General features: G+C 44.6%; 1 protein-coding gene across 1 annotated transcript in view; it reads left to right on the top strand.

Annotated features, from left to right (window-relative positions):
- COL24A1 (collagen type XXIV alpha 1 chain) overlaps positions 1-19,766 on the top strand; it is a 333,005-nt gene that overhangs the window by 99,895 nt on the left and 213,344 nt on the right. The window contains exons 20-21 of the mRNA XM_061633547.1: positions 3,331-3,384; positions 19,604-19,657. Coding sequence (XP_061489531.1) covers positions 3,331-3,384; positions 19,604-19,657 — 108 coding nt within the window. The remainder of the gene's footprint in view (positions 1-3,330; positions 3,385-19,603; positions 19,658-19,766) is intronic.

Genomic DNA, 19,766 nt, shown 5'->3' with positions numbered 1-19,766 from the left:
CATTGTGTATACGAGAAATGGCACATCTCTTATCTGCAAGTGGGAAAATTAAAGGCACTACTGCTTCCTGCTGCCAGTACCTTGACACCAATATTTCCCGCTGGCTGAATCATGCTGGGAGGAGTATGTAACTGACAAGGGGAGTCTATAGCTACTATCCTGCTGTCATCCTAAAACACCACAACAAGGATTTTGTTTCAAGCAACAGGGAGAGGTTTGTTCAGGAAAGCTTGGTACAGGTCAAGCAAGGGTCTTAGCATACTGGGGTTCGCAAATCAAGATTCTAAGAACAGGATCTGGAGTACTAGACTGGACAGTAGCAACAAAGGTGTCCCAACATGTCTCCATGTCTTTCTTGTCTATCTTTAAAAGAGTAAGGCATGGCAAGCTCACTTACGGGACTCTTGCCCCACATGGGAAGACTGTGCTCGGAGGTGGGCAAGGAGGAAGTCACAGCTGCTCATGCCAGTGGAGGCAGTGCTGAGTCCTGGTGACAGAACAGTGATTGCCCCCTGGGCACAGCTTCTTCTGCTCCCTCCACTCCCATTGAGCTGGCAGCTCGCTAGAGAATGGGGCAGGGATGAAAGCCAGCACCTCCGGTGCCCTATCCCCAACAGCTTGAGGCAAAGGTCCTCATTCTCCTGTGCATAGAAAATAAGATCTCTGGTACGTAGCTTGCTCCACCTAGCCGTTGAAGGCAGAAGAGCACTTTTGCAGGTACTTCCTGCTCTGCACAGCTCGTTGCCTCAGTTCTCTTCTGCCTTCACCAAGAATGGTTGAGTTCTCTCTCCCTTGGTTCAGGCCTGTATTGTTTGTGTTATTATTAGTGTTATTTCACATTGTTACTGTTGACGCTCCTTTTTCATTGTTCCCTTTCCTTTGTGTAAAAAATAAAAAGGTTTGTAGTTTCCCCCCGCTCCTGGGGTTCCCACCGTGGTGCAGAGCCGCCCACAAAGGGGGTGCTCCCCACCTCAGGACCTGCACCCTTCAACAACCCCCCCCCCGCCAGCCTCATAGCTCGTCCCAGCCAACAGCAGCCTCCCAGCACTTATGGGAACCTCAGAGACAAGCGCCGTAATGGCTTCAACTCCTCCCTTGCAAGAGCAGCGGCATCACCTAGAGCACTCCGCAACAGGACCGGCCTTTCCCTCCATGGCCAGCTGTGTCCTTGTGCCCCGGTCTGGGGAGAGCTACGGCGGACGTTCTCCATCTTCGAGGGCTGCCTGCTGCCTTTCCCCAGCAACACTAGCTTAATGCATAGCTGCCACTGTGGCCCATGACCCCTGTAAGTCCAGCAGCATGTTGCGCCCATGGGGAAAGCAACTCACAAAGCTGAAAACCCCACGAAGAGGCTTCCACCTCCTCCCAGACCAGATGCAGCACCAGCGCCATTACCAAGACAGGCCTCGGGGCCTCTGTTTATTATGGAGGCACAGACAGAGGCAGTGATGGCCCGCTCCTCTACCAGCAAGAAGGAGATGGCTGAGGCACACATTTTGGCAGTCAGGGAGGCTCCAGAAGGTGGGTGGCCCAAACATAGCAGGCAAGTCAGTCTGAATTGGCAAAGCCCTGATAATCAGACAGGTGCTACAGGGAAGGACGCTTACAGTGCTGCCTGGGACACAACAATTGGCGTGATTCCTATAGTTTCTTTCCTTGTTGGTTGGCTTGTCATTGAGAACCAAGATGAGCTGTGGAGAGCAGGAAGTACCTGCAAAATTCAACAGTGCTCTTCATCCTTCAAGCGCTAGGTGGAGCTAGCTACCCACCTGAGCTCATCTTTTGACATGCACAGAGAAGACTGTTTTAGAGTAAGACCAAATGTCTCTTTGTCCCAAAGTGGTTCCAGCTTACACATCCCCTCTGCCACCTCCTCCTTGTCTGTCAAACACTGCCACTCCGGTTGGAACTGCAGGGCTCATGACAGCTACAGGTGGTCTGTCTGGAGTTGTTCAGTTCAAAGCGAGACTCCTGAAATAACAACACCTTTTGACCAAGGTGGATCTCAGTGTGATGCCTGAAAGATAGGCAATTAAAGGGCTGCCTTTCGAGTGTAGGAAACCTCTGAGAGTCTGGTGAGTGAGAGACTGTTATAGATTAGGGATAGAGGATTGTATTTTAATCCATTTTATGCTGTTAATTTGCTCTGAAGAGGAATACACTTGATTTACTGTTATTATTTTTGTATTACATATCTTTCTTCAAATGTCATAGTTTTCTTTCTGTTTTAGTAAATTTTGGAACTTGTTCAATAACAAGTTCAATAAGCTTGGTGTGGTCTCTGATTATTTGGAGTGCCCTCACACCCCAAGCCATAAACTCTGCTACCTCAAGAGGCTTCAGGTCCCAGGGAAATTTGGAGATTGTTTGATAAGGGGCAACCTTGTGAAAGCATTTAAATCATCTGGTGGCAGCGAGTACCTCAAATGGGGAGCAGGAGGGTAAAAAAGATACACTCTGTTGTAGCCAGATCTCCCTTCCTCAGGCAGTCAGGCACCCAGGGTGGCTAGGTGCTGGCCATCACACACTGGATATAATTACGCACCACCAAAATATTTACATATCACTATCAGGAGTTGGCATATTTCTGTTCTTTGGATTTGAGAGTGGAACGTCTCACTTTGAATAAAGATTAAAAGGTCAGTTGAAATCACCCTAGTGAAGTGATGGTGGAATTGCTGGTCCTCCTTATGTGTAGTTTGTTTTGTGTGAATTAAGACCTATGAATCTACCATAGAACGCATAAGACAGTGTCTGTGAGTGGAGTCTACCCATATGCAAAGCTATGAACAAAAGTCAATTCACACAAACTCTACTAATCGCTCAAGGAGTGAAGTGGGAGAGAGGGGAGAACGAACCTGTTTAAATCAGCTCTTTCTTGCCTGATTAACTTGTAGCTCTAATTCTCTAATCTGAGCTGCAGCTTCAATAGCTTTGCATATGGCCCACATACTGTGGCAGAGAAGTTAAAGCAGAACTTAGTTTTGAGAATGTTGAGGTTGGTTGGTTCCTCTTCTATAGCAAAATAGAGGGAACCTTACTATAAATGCAGGAGTGGGAGGGGAAGGGAATGTGGAAAGATTTCTAGGATAATTTTTATATTTCATAGGGATTAAGGGGAGGCTGATAGATATATTTATGCCTAATAGTTAAAGGTTTGATACAATTTTATTTATTGTAAATGAATTATATTTATTTAGTCTAGAAAATGTGAAATCAATAAAGTGTATCTCAAATGCATCACATAACTTCACATTTTCTCCATAGACTTGGATTTTAGAACTGAATAAGCAGAATAGAAGCAGAATTACATTGTTTGTTTGGTTCTAGGGTTTTCCAGGAGATATTGGCGTTCCTGGCTTGAATGGCCCTGAAGGCCCAAAGGTAAGCATGTGTGAAGTTCTCTCATAAACTGTTTCATAATGTAGGTTGATATGAATTTTCCTTGTGTAGAAAGAGTGAAACTTTTTTTTTACTTTGAACTCACTATCCATGTACTTATGAGGACTTTTAAACAGAAGTGGATCTGTGAGAAATCCTTTAGATTAGAAAGCAATGGTCAGAAAGTAGGCGGGGGGGAAATAAGATCCTCCCCCTGCTGTTTTCACAAGAAGCCCACTTCCCTTACCAAGGGATCCCCAAAGCCAGAAGGGAGACTCCGTAGACCTTTTGTTACTATTGTAGATGAAATAGACAAGGCCAATGGGCAGTTCACCATTGAGACTATGAGTCTGTGACCTCCTGATCATAAGCAGGGCCATAGCTCTTTATCAATCATAGATGACAGCAAAAAGTTGGTGATACAAGGGAGCTGTAAGCCTGAATAGTAGATTCTCTGATGCAGTTGTTATCATTTCCTAATCTTTTATCACCAATAATTTTGGAATTTTATCACCAATAATTTTGGACAGTCCAGAACAAGGACAGTTGGTACGGATGGCCTGCTCTGCAGGGATTTCCCAGCCACCTCCTTGCTTTGCTGCTGAATAACATATTACCTACCTGGAGTCTTAAATGGACACCACTATCAGAACCATGACACAGTGGGTTCAGGTGACAAAGCTCCTTTCAAGGCCAGTCCGTGAATTCTCAGCAGCTTATTCCTGCTTGTTTTTGAATAGGCTTCCTCACAGGATCCAGTGAGGATAGGAAAATCAAAGTAATTCCACTTGTTTAAGACTAGAGTCCACTAAATTTTGAGGATACCCTCTGAAGCTGCCTCAAATAGACTTTGAACAGAATCTAGATTTCCAAGCGGTTGCAATCAAGTACCAAAAGTTGAATTTAACATATGGTGTCAGCATGCATATTACCAACCAAACCATGGTGACATGTTTAGAAGTTGGTGAATGTTGCCTAAAATACATGGCTGCCATTGGCTGAAATGATTGTATTAGGCCCAAGTTTCTGCTATAATGCCTATCAATTCTAAATATATCTTGTACTTGTATGGACTGTTTGTCTTTCTCACAAGCATAAAAGCTAGAGAAAGCACCTCTTCTGTAGCAACAACTGGATAGCAATCCTTGTCCAAGTTTGATGACATATACTGATATTGATGTTATGACAATGTTGCAGGAATTTATGTGGACAAAAATAGTTGTTATCGGGAAGTATACATATATTTTTCCTACTAAAATATTGATTCAAACCCCACTGTTCTAGTTGATTGTTATTCACTCAAATCCCTGCTAAAATGCTGATTAGCTAGCTGGAAGCTTCAGTTTTTGTTTAATTTAAGAATAACTTCTGTGAGGAGACTTTATGGTCTCCATAGCTTTTTTGGTTCTCATACACAGAGAGCTTGGACAGCCGTCTCTAATCAGAGAAAATTGGTGGCTTAGATATGAGATGAGTGTTACCAAAATGGAAAAGCTTTTACGTATTCCATAATACCAAGAGCGGAGGCATACATGACACTGGAAATGTTCAGCTTTAGCACTCCCAGCTGTCTTGTGCTGACTGTGGTTTTGAAGAGTTTCCTTTCTCTTTTATTTTTGGAAGTCTGCTTCGCCAAGCCTCTCTTTTCCTCATTCATCTGTTGTTATGCTTCTGCAGAAGTAAATGTATGCTAACTGCCAAGAAAGCAGGACAGACCTTTTGTGTTAACACTAGTTTAAGATGTTGACCCTCATGAATGAAACGTATCCATGTTTCATTCTGTCTGCAAATAGCAGATTGTTTTTTTTCTTTTTTCCAAATCACTAGAGTAATCAACGGATATAATTCCCTAGTACATTGTAATTGTATTATTATGGACTATGATCTATACATACAGTTCAGCTGGTAACCAAATTTTGTAAACCTTTTGACCTTGGGCTGGTTTTCTATGTTCAAGACGATCACATAGTTAGAAGTATTTTCATATCATTAGTTTTATAAGAACTGATTGAGGGTTGGTTTGTAGGGGATGTTTTCCCTTGAGTATTCCTTGTGGTTAGTATCTCTGGCCTTTCTATCACAAGAGCAACAGATGTGAAGCAGACATGTGGATACTACAGTAGGGCCCCGCTTTTCGGTGGCCCGCTTTTCAGCGTTCCACTAATACGGCGGCTTTCAATTAGAGTAAGGCCCCACTCATAGGGCGCTTGTTCTGCTTTTACGGTGTTTTTTGGGCGTCGGGTGCCATTCTATTGAATGAGTTCAGCTTTTCGGCGGGTTTCGCTTTTAGGTGGGTGTCTGGAATGTAACCCGCCATATGAGTTAGGCCGTACTGTAATCAGTTTTCAGCCTTTCCCAATCTTTGGGTCCCCAGATGTTGCTGGACTGCAACTCCCATCAGCCCAGCCAGCATGGCCAATGGTCAGGAATTATGGGAACTGCAGTGCAGCAACATCTGGGGACCCAAAGGTTGGGAAAGGCTGAGTTAGATTAATCAATAATTAATCTAATATTAATAATCAATAATTAAAAACATTTTTGTTAAAAATATGCCCCCCAATTAACAGATTTAAGCAGATTTTATCTTTAACTAATATCTGATATTAATATTTTAATACAAGTACTTATAAAAACTGCAGGTAGCAAATGCCATCTTAAAAGACGTATTCCATCCTATATGTAATAAAAGCAGAGATGCCTCTCCTAAGGATAAAACTAGCACAGCTAATTTGGCCTTGGTTGAAACTCCCTTTCGGAGGAAGAGCTGGATAAATGTAATAATAAATATTAATAAATAAACATGGGTCCATAATCTAAGAACAAAAAAGTTTGTTTTTTACCTTTGAAGATTCACATAAATTTAACTGATTAATAAATTAATCAACTCATACTAATATGGCTAATGGACTACAAATTGACTCCTCCCTTATGAACCTACTGAAGAACTTTGCTCAGGTTCTGAGGCCCTCGTTGGCTTTCCACTCCAACAAAGGTTTGGTGGGTGAGGATGTGGGAAACAGCCTTGTCCTTCATGAGTATGCAGATTATGGAATTCTCTCTCCCCAGAGACATTTGGCTGGCCATGTCATTTCTTGCTAATAAGTGGGCATGGTATACTGTTGTTTTAGGTGGCATTTTTAAAGATAATGCTACTCTATTGGTACACCAGCAGGAGCACCAGATTGATGGCAGTGGTTGTGTTAGTGCAGCTGTGCAGCCCTGACCTTGCTGCCCCTACCCCAGTCATGTAAGCAATTTCAGGAGGGCAGCCCCTCGGCTGTGCCACACCCACATGCACTGTAACTGCATTCATCTGTATTCTTGAAACTGCTGAAAGCTGAGGCACATTTTTCCATAGGAGGTGGGCCATCACTGTGGGAAATAGTTCCACCTATCGTGCGAAGGCAAGAATGTTTTTGAAGTCAAGAATAGGGACGTCATGCCCCTCCCACTCTCCAGTTCATTCTTGCCTTCGTACGAACAAGATTGGAATTACACGTAGCATTTAGCTAAGTCTCTTATTTGTTTGTGTATTTGGGTATTTGTTTTCAAATCCTTTTTTTTCTCTTTTGTGTTTAACCTACTGAGGGTCCCCTCAGAGACCGCGGCTGCGGCTCTCTTCGTTTTTTCCTCTGCTCCAAGAGTATTTACGAGCTATTCTTTTCAAGTTATTTTCTTTCTTTAACTGGGGGCTCCCTCTGAGACCGTGGCTGCGGCTCCCTTTTTGTTTTTGGCAGTTTTCGAGTCCCCCCTCCCCCCGGCTCTGTTGTATCGGTTGCCTGGGAGTTCCCTCAGTGACCGCGGCTGCGGTTATCTTCGTTTTGATCGTTTTGGAGCTTCCCCCCCCCGGCTCTGTTGCCGCGGCTGCGGCTCTTCCGATTTCTGCGGGAGCTTGCAGCTGCAGCTTCTGCCATTACCCCATCATACCTTTTTCCTCAGATCACCCTCGCTACGTGGCTTTAATTCCCACTGCGAAGGGCTTTGTAAACGGCAACGGCGGCTCTCTCGGCGGCGGCTGCCGCTTTTCCCTTACTGCCTGTTCCCTTCTGGGGATCCCTTTGAGCCGCTAGTGCTTTTTTCGGCCCCGCTGCTTCCCCTGCTAGTCTGTGCTGGACAGTCCTTCCCCCCACTCCGTCCCCAGACGGCCGCCATTGCTCCTTCCCCCTCAGCCTTTTTTGATCGTTTTTTCCCGGGCGCCATTTTTTGAAATTCAAAATTCCCGCCTTTTTTGTTACCATTTATTAACCATCGGATACCTCCCCTGCAGGCTATCTATCTGTATGTTTGTGTATATGTGCTGCTGACAAACTTACACAGGGCTGATTTACACACATTTTTACTGTGGCTGTAATCCCAGTGGCTGAATTATATTATCAAGGCTGGAGCTCCAATCCTAGTGGGCTGGATTGTATTATCAAGGCTGGAGCTTTAATCCTAGTGGCTGGATTACATTATCAAGGCTGGAGCTTTAATATCAGTGGCTGACTTGTATTAAATCTGATTTACATTGTATATCCTGCCCCCTCTGGGGCCGTGAACAAGCCAAAAAACCCAGCCTACAGCACTAATCTGAGTGTGCCAACTCTAAAACAGCCTATATTATATTAACGCTGATACCTCAGTGCATTCTGCCCCCTCTGTGGCAGTGCATTTCGCCATCTGCCAGTGTATCCTACCCCCTCCGTGGTAGTACGCTGTGCCAGTTCGGGTCTTTACATCCTGCCCCCTCCGTGGCAGTGTACTGCACCCAGGTTTATATAAGATGGCAGAACAGCCAGGCATGTCACCATCAACACACATGGTGCCAGATCAGCCAGACATGCCACAATCAGCCAAGCCACAACATCCTAACACGTCTAAGACCAGACATGCCAAAGCACTGGCTAAGACAAAACATCTTTCCAGCCATAGTAAACCAAAGCGCCCTCGTTATGTCTCTGTACCAACCACAGCACAGACACACATAAGCGATATTTTCCATTCCCCGGCTGCTGCCTCTGACGAGGAAGAGTTTCTTGGCTTTCCCGCTCACTGTTCGCCTAACGAACCTACCTCTGGTTTACCGCCTCAAACATCTGTCCCAATAGTTCATCAGGCACACACATCTGCCACATCTGGTCTGCAGCTGTCTCCTGATTTCCTCTCCCAACTTCAAGCCATGCTGGCATTTTTCACCCAAATGCAGTCACTACCACAAGTTCCTGCCATACCCCCACTCAACATGGACCAACGTGCGTGCCATGAAGCTCATCCTTCCTGTTCACCAGATCCCTTTGATGTAGCCAGAGGCAGATGTACGGACGAAGCCTCGTATGCGGAGGAGTCAACTTTCACTGACCATGTTGAAGGAGACGACTGGAGCGACTATTCAGATCATGAGGAGGATACATCGTATCGCCTGTTTGATACCTCAGACTATCAGCCGCTAGCACGTAGGGTACTTCATACCCTTGGTCTCCAGACTGCGCCTTCAACTTCGTCCGCCCCAGCTATCAAAGGGGCCAAGGTCCTCAAATCCCCTGCACCTACTGAACACTACATCCCGGTGCCGGACCCAATTGCCAAATTAGCCTCCGAAGAATGGGCTCATCCACTCAAAGCCCGACGCTTCAAGAACATGGCTGACAGATTGTACGCCCTAGCCGCAGACTTTGCCACCAAGTTAGATGTCCCTGGCATAGATGAACCAATCGCTCGCCTCGTTTCAAGATCTCTCTTGCCCAGGGAAGGGGAATCCCACCTAAAAGATACTACTGAGCGACGAATAGACTTCGCCCTCCGCAAGAATCACGAGGCCACTGCCTTAGCCATGCGTGCCTCCGCTTCAGCCTCCATATTCTCCAGAGCCTCTATGATGTGGATGGATGACCTTCTAGAGGATGCTAACCCTGATCCTGTCGCCTTCAGAAGAGCACTATCGAAATTACGTAAGACAGCAGCTTTTGTGGCCGATGCCACTTTGGATGCCACTCAATTAGGGGCACGAGCCATGACGACTCAAATAGTCGCTCGTCGCACCCTCTGGCTTCGCCACTGGCAAGCTGATTCAGTGGCCAGACTGAACCTGTCCAAGGCTCCTTACTCCGGATCTCTACTCTTCGGCGAGGAAGCTCTAAAGGCAGTTCTGGTTGATCCAAAAGATGCCCAAAAACCGGTTCTGGCCACAGTCAAGAACATCGACCACAGGCCCTTCAGGCGATTTCCCTCCTTTCATTCTAACCAGTCCTTTCGAGGAACGCGGCCAGGAGGACGAGGCCGCGACTTCAGACCCTATGACCCCAATGCATTCAGGGGCTCCTGGAACCGACGCTTCCAGGGCAGAGGTCAGTACCAAGGGCGCAGGGGCAACTCATCGTCCTCATATAGGGGAGGCCCTCGCCTACACAAGTAGTATTAACACCCTCCCCATAGGTGGCAGATTACTTAATTTTGGAGATCGATGGCTGCGCCTTAGTACGGTCTCCTGGATCAGGGACCTTTTCACTTATGGCTATACCATAGAGTTCTGGGCAATCCCATCAGACAGATTCCATCCGTCTCCTTGCCCAAGGGCACCAGCCAGGCACAACATCATGCAGACAGCTATACATCACCTCTTGGACATAGCGGCAATAGAGCCAGTTCCCACAACTGAGAGGTCGGAAGGGGTGTACTCCCTCCTATTTGCTGTGCCAAAACGAGATTTATCTTGGAGGGCGGTATTGGACCTCAAGTTTGTCAACCGTTTTGTAACATACCGCAGGTTCAAAATGGAATCTCTCCATTCCATTACCGAGAGTCTGCATGAAGGAGACTTCCTGGCTTCTATCGACCTTAAGGAAGCGTATCTCCATGTGCCCATTTGCATAGCCCACAGAAAGTTTCTTCGGTTTGCCTTTGGCCACCAACATTTTCAATATAGAGCGATGCCATTTGGCCTCTCCTCTGCTCCAAGAGTATTTACCAAGGTGCTACTCATCCTAGTGGCTTACCTTCAGACCCAAGGGGTTCATATCTACCCATATTTGGATGATCTGCTAATACGGTCCAAGTCTGAAGAGCTGGCTCATCATCATTTAATGATCACCCTCAATGTTTTGCAGACCTACGGCTGGCTTGTCAACTTCGACAAAAGCCATCTCCAACCAACCCAACGCCTACTACATCTTGGGGCAATGTTGGACACCCTGCAGGCAATGGTCTTCCTGGCTCCAGATCACATCACTGCCATCACAAGCATCGCAAGGTCCCTGATGCAACAAACATCCGCAGACGTCATGCTTCTCGCCAGAGCGCTCGGGATGTTTATCTCCACAATCCACATTGTGCCCTGGGCTCGAGCCCACACTCGGCCCCTTCAGTGGACTCTGTTGCCTTTTCAAAAAGACATTGCCAGCTCCAACCATCGCAAAGTTCGTTTGAGCCCCGCTCTGCGCCTCTCCTTCCGCTGGTGGACCAAGGTTCAACACCTCTCCAAGGGCACGTCGTTCAGAGAACCCCGCAGAACCGTCGTGACCACAGACTCCAGTCTCATAGGTTGGGGAGCCCACTGCAACTCCCAGTACGTTCAGGGGGTTTGGCCCAACGCAGAGCAATCTCGAAGCATCAACTGGCTGGAACTAAAGGCTGTCCACTTGGCTCTATGTCATTTTCAGTCTCTGTTCCCTTTACATCATGTGCTCATTCGAACAGACAACACGTGTGTAAAATCACATTTGAACAGACAGGGGGGCACCAGGTCTCGTCCTCTGCAGGACTTAGCCTCCCTCATCTTTGTCTGGGCAGAACAACATCTACAATCCCTGAAAGCAGAGCACCTCAGAGGGATTTGGAATGTGACAGCAGACTGGCTCAGCAGACAACAGGTCTTTCCGGGAGAATGGAAACTTCATCCAGCCATTTTCCATCGTCTCCAGTGTTGGTTTGGCGCCCTCTCAGTCGACCTGTTTGCTTCCAGTCACAATTGCCAGCTTCCAAGGTACTTTGCCCGATACCTGGACTCAACAGCAGAAGCAGTGGATGCTCTGACAACACCGTGGCCAGACGGTCTATTGTACGCCTTTCCTCCCATACCATTGTTAGCCAAAACCTTGAGGAAGGCGCGAACCGAAAGGGCACGGCTGGTTCTGATAGCACCATTTTGGCCACGCCGACCGTGGTTCTCAGATCTTCTGGCAATGTCAGTGATGGATCCTTGGACACTTCCAGTAACGCCAGACCTCCTATCCCAGGGTCCAGTACTGCACCAGGACCCTACTTGGCTCAATCTAACAGCGTGGCGTTTGAACGGAGACATTTGAGGTCAGCTGGACTGTCTGACGCTGTGATTGATATTATTTTGGCCTCGAGAAGACCATCTACCACTCGCATTTATCAACATACCTGGGTGGCTTTCTCCAAGTGGTGTCAGTCCCACCACCACGATCCATCCCAGGCCAATGTGCACCAGGTGCTCCAATTTCTCCATAGTGGTTTTATGATGGGACTTCGACCCAACACTCTACGTCGACATGCGTCTACTCTGTCATCCATTCTCTCAGTGTCCTCTCCTGGAGATCATATTTCCTCACATCAGTTCATCAAACGTTTTTTGAGGGGAGTCGCCCTACGCTCTCCGGCTGTTGTCCATCGGTTCCCCTCATGGAGTTTGCCGAAAGTTCTGCAGGCTTTGCAACGCCCTCCATTTGAACCCATCAGGACTGTGCCCCTACGTATACTGTCCTTCAAGGTCCTGTTTCTGATCGCAATCACATCTGCTAGACGCGTTTCAGAGTTGGGCGCATTGTCTTCTGCTCGACACCTCTGCGTCTTCCATAAGGACTCTGTTGTGCTGAAGACTGACCCTTCCTTTCGTCCCAAGGTTGATTCAGTTTTTCATTGCAACCAGGACATTGTTTTGCCTTCCTTTTGCCCGAATCCTACCCATCCTCTCGAGAAGGCTTGGCATTCGTTAGATGTCCGGAGGGCTCTCAAGACCTACCTGTCCAGGACCCAAGAGATTCGACGAACGGAGTCTCTGTTTGTATCCTTTCATCCAAGGTCTATGGGGCATAAAGTATCCAATTCTACCTTATCCCGTTGGTTAAGGGCATGCATTACTTTAGCATATGAGTCCCTGAAGCTGTCAGTTCCAGCTAGTATAACGGCTCATTCTACCAGGTCAGCTGCCACCTCGGCTGCTTTTACCACTAATGCTCCTGTTGCCGATATTTGTAGGGCTGCAGTCTGGTCTACCCCACACTCGTTTATAAGGCATTATAAAATTGATCGTTATGCCTCTGCTGATGCATCTTTTGGCAGACGAGTGTTGCAACAGGTTCTTAATGAGGATTAACATGTGGGTGGTCCCTCCCTATATGGGTTGCTTTGGTACATCCCACAGTGATGGCCCACCTCCTATGGAAAATGTACCATTGGTCTCACCTGAAAGGTGATTTTCATAGGAGTGGGCCATCACGACCCTCCCAGTTGGAGGATGACTAGAGATTTTATCAATGGGTTACATGTTATTGTTACGCTATTATATTTAAATGTAAGAGTGAAGTCAAGACCTTTAGTTCTGTTATGTTATGTAGTTATGTTAGAGTCATGTTGTTATGCATGTGACTATTATGTTATTTTCCTGGCGGGCCTGTTGGCCTTGTTCTTGTATTTTTAGATATCTCTTTTCAGACTCGCTACGAATGAACTGGAGAGTGGGAGGGGCATGACGTCCCTATTCTTGACTTCAAAAACATTCTTGCCTTCGCACGATAGGTGGAACTATTTCCCACAGTGATGGCCCACTCCTATGAAAATCACCTTTCAGGTGAGACCAATGGTACATTTTCTTTTTGACATAAACTTAGAGGCACACCTCACTCTTAAACCCAAAAGGTTTTCATATGTGTGTACGAGTAAGAACTACCTGTACTCAGAGCAGCCCCCCCCTTTCAGGGTATCTGCATGAGTCCCTGATCAGGACATGGCTCCTGACTGAAAGGAGGCAAGCCCAGAGCAGTGACTCGGGATAGAGATGCAAGGGTCATGCCTCAGTGGTAGATCATCTGCCTTGCATGCAGAAAGTCCCAGGTTCAATCCCTGGATGCTCCAGGTAGGGTTGGAGAGCTGCCTCTGGTCAGTGTAGATGATACTAAGCCTGATTGACCAAAGGTCTGACTCGGTATAAGGCAGCTTCCTATGTTCCTAACATGGAGTCTCCTGTGCATTACTGCTATATATCTGTAATGGGAGTGATTGAATGATCCAAATATATAGCTTCTAGCAAAGATAGATTAGAATAATAGAATCATAGAATAGTAGAATTGGAAGGGGCCTATAAGGCCATCAAGTCCAACCCTCTGCTCAGTGCAGGAATCCAAATTAAAGCATACCCAACAGATGACTGTCCAGCTGCCTTATGAATGCCTCCGGTGTTGGAGAGCCCACCACCTCTCTAGGTAATTGGTTCCATTGTCGTAAGTCTCTAACAGGAAGTTTTTCCTGATGTTCACCTGACATCTGGCTTCCTATAACTTGAGCCCATTATTCTGTGTCCTGCACTCTGGGATGATCGAGAAGAGATCCTGGCCCTCCTCTGTGTGACAACCTTTCAAGTACTTAAAGAATGCTATCCTAACTCCCCTCAGTCTTCTCTTCTCCAGGCTAAACATGCCCCGTTCTTTCACTCTCCTCATAGGGCATTGTTTCCAGTCCTATGATCATCGTTGTTGCCCTCCTCTGAACCTGTTCCAGTTTGTCTGCATCCTTCTTAAAATGTGGTGTCCAGAACTGGACACAGTACTCAAGATGAGGCCTAACCAGTGCCAGATAGAGGGGAACTAGTACTTCACGCAGTTTGGAAACTATTCTGTTATTGCAGCCTAAAATAGCATTTGCCTTTTTTGTAGCCACATCTAACTGTTGGCTCATATTCAGCTTGTGATCAACAATCCCAAGATCCTCTCACATGTAGTATTGCTGAGCGAAGTATTCCCAATCTTATAATTGTGCATTTGGTTTCTTTTTCCTAGGTATAGAACTTTACACTTATCCCTGTTAAATGTCATTCTGATGCTTTCAGGCCAATGCTCCAGCCTATCAAGATCACTTTGAATTTTGTTTCTGTCCTCCAGGGTATTGGCTATCCCTCCCAATTTTGTATCATCTGCAAAGTTGATAGCATTCCCTGTACCCCCTCATTCAAGGCATTAATAAAAATTAGAAGGGGCAAGCTTAAGTCAAATACATCATACAGTTAATGACAGGAGGCACCTTCATCTGTGGATCATGGGAACCTTTAATTGTTTAATTTATTTATGTCTTTCAGTTCACTTTTGGGGAATGAACTGCCTTACATATTGTAAAATGGAAATAGCTAATAGCTTCTTTCCATTACTTTCTGGTGTTTTATTTGGATTTAAATGACTATTAAGAACTTTACTAATCCTATAAGAGAAAGTTAATGGGAAAGTTACATAACTATGTGAAGTGTATATAACTGTTTGTAGACTCTCTGGATTCTTTCCTGGCATGTTTTGATAAATCTCTAAAAGACCTCCACTTTCTTTTTTTAGCTAAAACTCTTGCAGCAGGAATGGAAACTTCAGTTAATTTTCTTGATAATGTCTGGAAACACGTTTTATAAACTAGAATAAGTCATGTCTAAAGTCCTGCAGTAGCAAAGAAAGCTGCTGTCCATCAGAATTGCATTAATTAATTAATGAAAATGGAAATGGACTGCCTTCAAGTTGATCCCGACTTATGGCTACCCTATGAATAGGTTTTCATGGTTGGTAAGCGGCATTCAGAGGCAGTTTACCATTGCCTCCCTCTGAGGCTAGTCCTCCCCAGCTGGCTAGGGCCTGCTCAGCTTGCCACAGCTGCACAAGCCAGCCCCTTCATTGTCCGCAACTGCCAGCTGGGGGGCAACTGGGCTCCTTGGGACTACGCAGCTTGCCCACGGCTGCGCAGGTGGCAGGGCACGTAACCCCTGAGCCACTCACTGTTGGGGTGATCTTTAGTTGGCCCTTTACTCCCCGGAGACACGAGTGGAGATTTGAACTCACAGACTCAAAAAGTATATTGTATTGTCAGATATTCTGGAAAGAAAAGCAACAGCCATTCAGCAATATTTTTATTTTTCCAGTACGACATTAATGCTTGAATGTGTTTTTTGGCCCTTTCCAACAAGTTGAGGTCTAGTATGTGCCATTTCTGGTCCTCTTCAAGTCAATTCAGAAATAATTTTAAAATTATGCTGAATGTAGAAGCACAAGGTGCATTGTACAAAGCATAGACTGGCAGATCTCATTGACAATATGGCTCATTAACACAAAGGGTCATGTAGGGCTCAAGGAGCTGTCATTATCCTTGTACCTTCACCTTGCATGATCAGGCTTAATGTATGTTTGCAAATGTTCATTTGGTCCAAGAGGAATAAATCCAGTGGGTGGGTGGCTTAGCTGGATCAGCAGGGAAAAACATAGTTCAAGGCCAGGCAGTGTGCAGGGTTAACTAGAAAGTCATTCCAAGGGGAAAAGATGTAGTGGCAACAGGAGCAGGGCAGTCAAGCTTCACTAGGCTGGAAACAGAAGAGTTATACCAGATGTGCTCAAGTAACAGATTGCTCAGGCCAAAATAGTATATAGTATGAGCATGTTAGTGACTTTGAATCACTTGATATTAAACTGATAAATCTGAGTTGGTGGTAGCTGTGGGAAGGGGAGTCTTATAAAGATCAGCTATCCTGCAGATGCTTAATCCAACAAGAATTGTTTTCCTGCACAGAATGATGCATAGCCATTATAGCAATCACTGCTGTTCCTAGTTAGGCAGTAGCTTTTGAAATGGCATTTAGACAACATGCCCTGCCTATGAAGTGCAGGACTGTAGCTCAGTTGCAATGCATCTGCACTGTAAGCAGAAAGTCCCAGGTTCAATCCCTAGCATTTCTAGCTAGGGATAGGAATATTCTCTGTCAGAAACCCTGGAGTGTCACTGCCAGTCAGTATAGGCAGTACTGAGCTAGATGAACCAATGGTCTAACTCGGTATAACTTCCTGTGTTCCTATGAAATGCTGCTCATGTCATCTGTGAGCTTCTTTGGTTTTAGGGTGGTTCACACAACTTAGGATGCACAAGAGAGCTAGCAATATGGTACCTGAATCAGCTGAATGCAATTTTAGTATGGTAAAGTCTTACAAACGTTTGTTGAAATCATGCATCTTCCCATTGCGGGAAACAGAAATGTAGCTTGATGAAGTAGGTGGTAAGGCACTTACCATAATATTAATATTAAAATATTAATTTTATTTTGAGGTTGGAGTCGGTACATTTCTACCGACTCCAACTCCACCCAAAATTGCTTCTGACTCTACGACTCCGACTCCACAGCCCTGCATGCAGAAGGATCATCATGTGAAGATCTGATTGTAGTAATAACTTTAAGTGCTTTTATATCAGACTTCCTCTGTGGTGAATAGCGATGACAGTTCACCAGGTATTGACTTAATGAAGTTGTGCATGCAATCATTTGGGTAATTTTTAACATCTGGATCCAATCAGAAATTTGGGGAGGTGGGATTTATTCCTGAATATAAATTAGAGTCGACCTGCAGAATAGTGGTAGCAGTGAGCAAGCTACCATGTGACTCCTGTCTACATTCTGATTGTGATGTGACATAAAATGGCAAAGCTGTTGTGATTTACAAGAAGTAAGCTTGACTGGATGTTTGACTTCAGACATCCTGAAGTACCACAGTGCTGAATTTGCTGCTCAGGACTTGTTTTCTGTACTGAAGTATCCCAGCACAATCTAGTAAGTTTCCCTTTAAAAGTCACATTATGTCCAAATGGTAACTTAGTTTATTTATTTGTTTATTATTTATATACCCAGTCGATCACTGCGCTGTGTAGGTGAGGGCCTCCTGCAGATACCATCATATCAGGAGGTTCGTTCTGCACAATACAGGAAACGGACCTTTAGTGTGGCGGCACCTACCCTGTGGAATTCCCTCCCCTTGAATATTAGGCAGGCACCATCTCTGCTATCTTTTCGGTGCCTTTTGAAGACTTTCAACTTTTAAGTTGAGACCTATCCCAGTCTGCATCTGTGTTAGAATTGCTTGTTAATATGTTTTTTAATAATGTTTTTAACCCTTTTTTAAAGTTGTTTTTTAAAATGTTTTTAAAGTTGTTTTGTTTTAATGTATTTTAATATCTGTTTTTATGATGTTTTAAAGTGTTTTTAGCGCTTTGTTTGCCGCCCTGGGCTCCTGCTGGGAGGAAGGGTGGGATACAAATTAAATAATAAACAAACAAACAAATAAATAAAATTTATTTATTTTATTATTTAATTTATATCCCACCCTTCCTCCCAGCAGGAGCCCAGGGCAGCAAACAAAAGCAGTAAAAACACTTTAAAAATCATAAAAACAGACCTTAAAATACATTAAAACAACTTTAAAAACATTCTTTAAAAAAGCTTTAAAAACATCTTAAATAAAAAGAGTTAAAAAACATTGTTTAGAAAAATGTTTTTAAAAAAACACATTAAAATCAGTTCCAACACAGATGCAGACTGGGATAGGTCAACTTAAAAGGCTTGTTGAAAGAGGAAAGTCTTCAATAGGCGCCGAAAAGATAACAGAGATGGCAGCTGCCTAATATTTAAGGGGAAGGAATTCCACAGGGTAGAAGCCACCACACTAAAGGTCTGTTTCCTATGTTGTGCAGAACGGACCTCCTGATAAGATGGTATCTGCAGGAGGCCCTCACCTGCAGAGCGCAGTGATGGACAGGGTATATAAGACGGTCTTTCAGGTGTCCTGGTCCCAAGCTGTATAGGGCTTTGTACACCAGAACTAGAACCTTGAACTTGGTTACATTGAACTTAGTTACATTGTATGCTGAATTATATAAAGCAGCAATGCCAAAATTGCAGTGGAACACATTAGTGTGCTCGGAGAGGTCTGCTGATATGCCACAAGAAACGCATTAATTAAATAGCTTAAAGGCACCTGCAAGTTCAAAGTCCCCATTCCCGAAGAAGGTTGCTAGCTGCATCTATGCATGATTCAATATACAGGTCCTCCCTCCTTCCAAGACCCTCTGCTAGGGCAGGCAAACCATTAAGTTCTAATGCATCAAAGACGGCTTCTCATTTTGTCTCTGCTTCAGACTTCTTCCACTAAGTTTCTGCTGTGATAGGTTTTTTCATGTCTCTGGCAAGTATAATTAGATCATTTAACAATTCACAATGCACAAATGCAGCAGAATTACCCAATTCTAGAGGAAACTCTCTGTTGCATCTCTGCATAAGTCACTGCAGAGATCCGCCTCCTTCTGATAAGAAGGCGTGCTCAGAACAGTTACTTGCAGAAAACAAAGTAGGGTACAATTCCTCTTGTGGTAATTCTGCCTTTTTCACACTGTGAAGGCAAAAGAGAACCTGTGCCTCTAATTTTAATTCTGAGTGGGCTTTAGCTGTCAGAGATCTTTGGAAATATTGATAAAATGTAACTGCTAAAATGTTTTCATGACTATATTCATATGAACAAATGAAAGGCTTATATGGAGGTTGTTTACATTCTTTAAATAGCATTTTAACAACTGAATTCATAAAAATATAAGATAAGCAACTTTTTATGGTTCTTAGAGTAGACACACAGCTGGATATTTTATGGTTGCTTCATAGAAGTGAGGCAGACTGAAACTTTAAATAATTTTTGCAGAACACTCCTATAATTCCAGGCTGTGAATTCAAACAAGGCTAAAACTGCGAGATCTGTGATTGGTCTCCTGATTTTTGTATAACCATTGAACTGCAGTCTTGTGGAGATGTAAATTTGATTGCTGCAGCAATGCTAGTGGAGACTGTATCCCTGCAAGCTGTTTTTGTGTTCAAAATGCCCCCCCACTTATTTCGCACCTAAAATGGGAAAATATGGATTATCACAAACAAGTAATTCAGGTCAGTGCCATCAGCAGGAAATGGTTATCAGCTTCTCCCCACTATAAGTAGGTTTCCATTGTTATATGCCTTGTTCTGCATAACTGGAATGCACATGAAGACAATTGTATACACATTGTAGTTTTACAAAGAAATTCAAATGGTCACGAATTTACTACTTCAGGCTTCCCAAAGAAAACCTTAAGAAAATAAGAGTGAAGACTGTCAGCTTTTGCAAGATAATTCTTTCTAGGCTGTCTAGACTAACACGCTTGTTCATTAATCTAAATATTTTTGATGTGTGTTACTTAGGGATTTCTAGGTGACAGAGGGCCTCCAGGACCACCAGGCCCCAAAGGAGTTGAGGTAAGAAAGCAACATTGCTCCCTCGGTGTCACATCATTTTTCTTGAAAGTTGATTCCATTTTTACTTATGTGGTTGCTTTTGTTTGCAAAGATATCAACATTCAGTTTT

Source organism: Rhineura floridana, chromosome 6 (genome assembly GCF_030035675.1).
Source record: "Rhineura floridana isolate rRhiFlo1 chromosome 6, rRhiFlo1.hap2, whole genome shotgun sequence".
NCBI classification, from domain to species: Eukaryota; Metazoa; Chordata; class Lepidosauria; order Squamata; family Rhineuridae; genus Rhineura; species Rhineura floridana.
The sequence above is the reverse complement of the archived record's forward strand: the minus strand, read 5'-3'. Positions and strand labels throughout refer to the sequence as shown.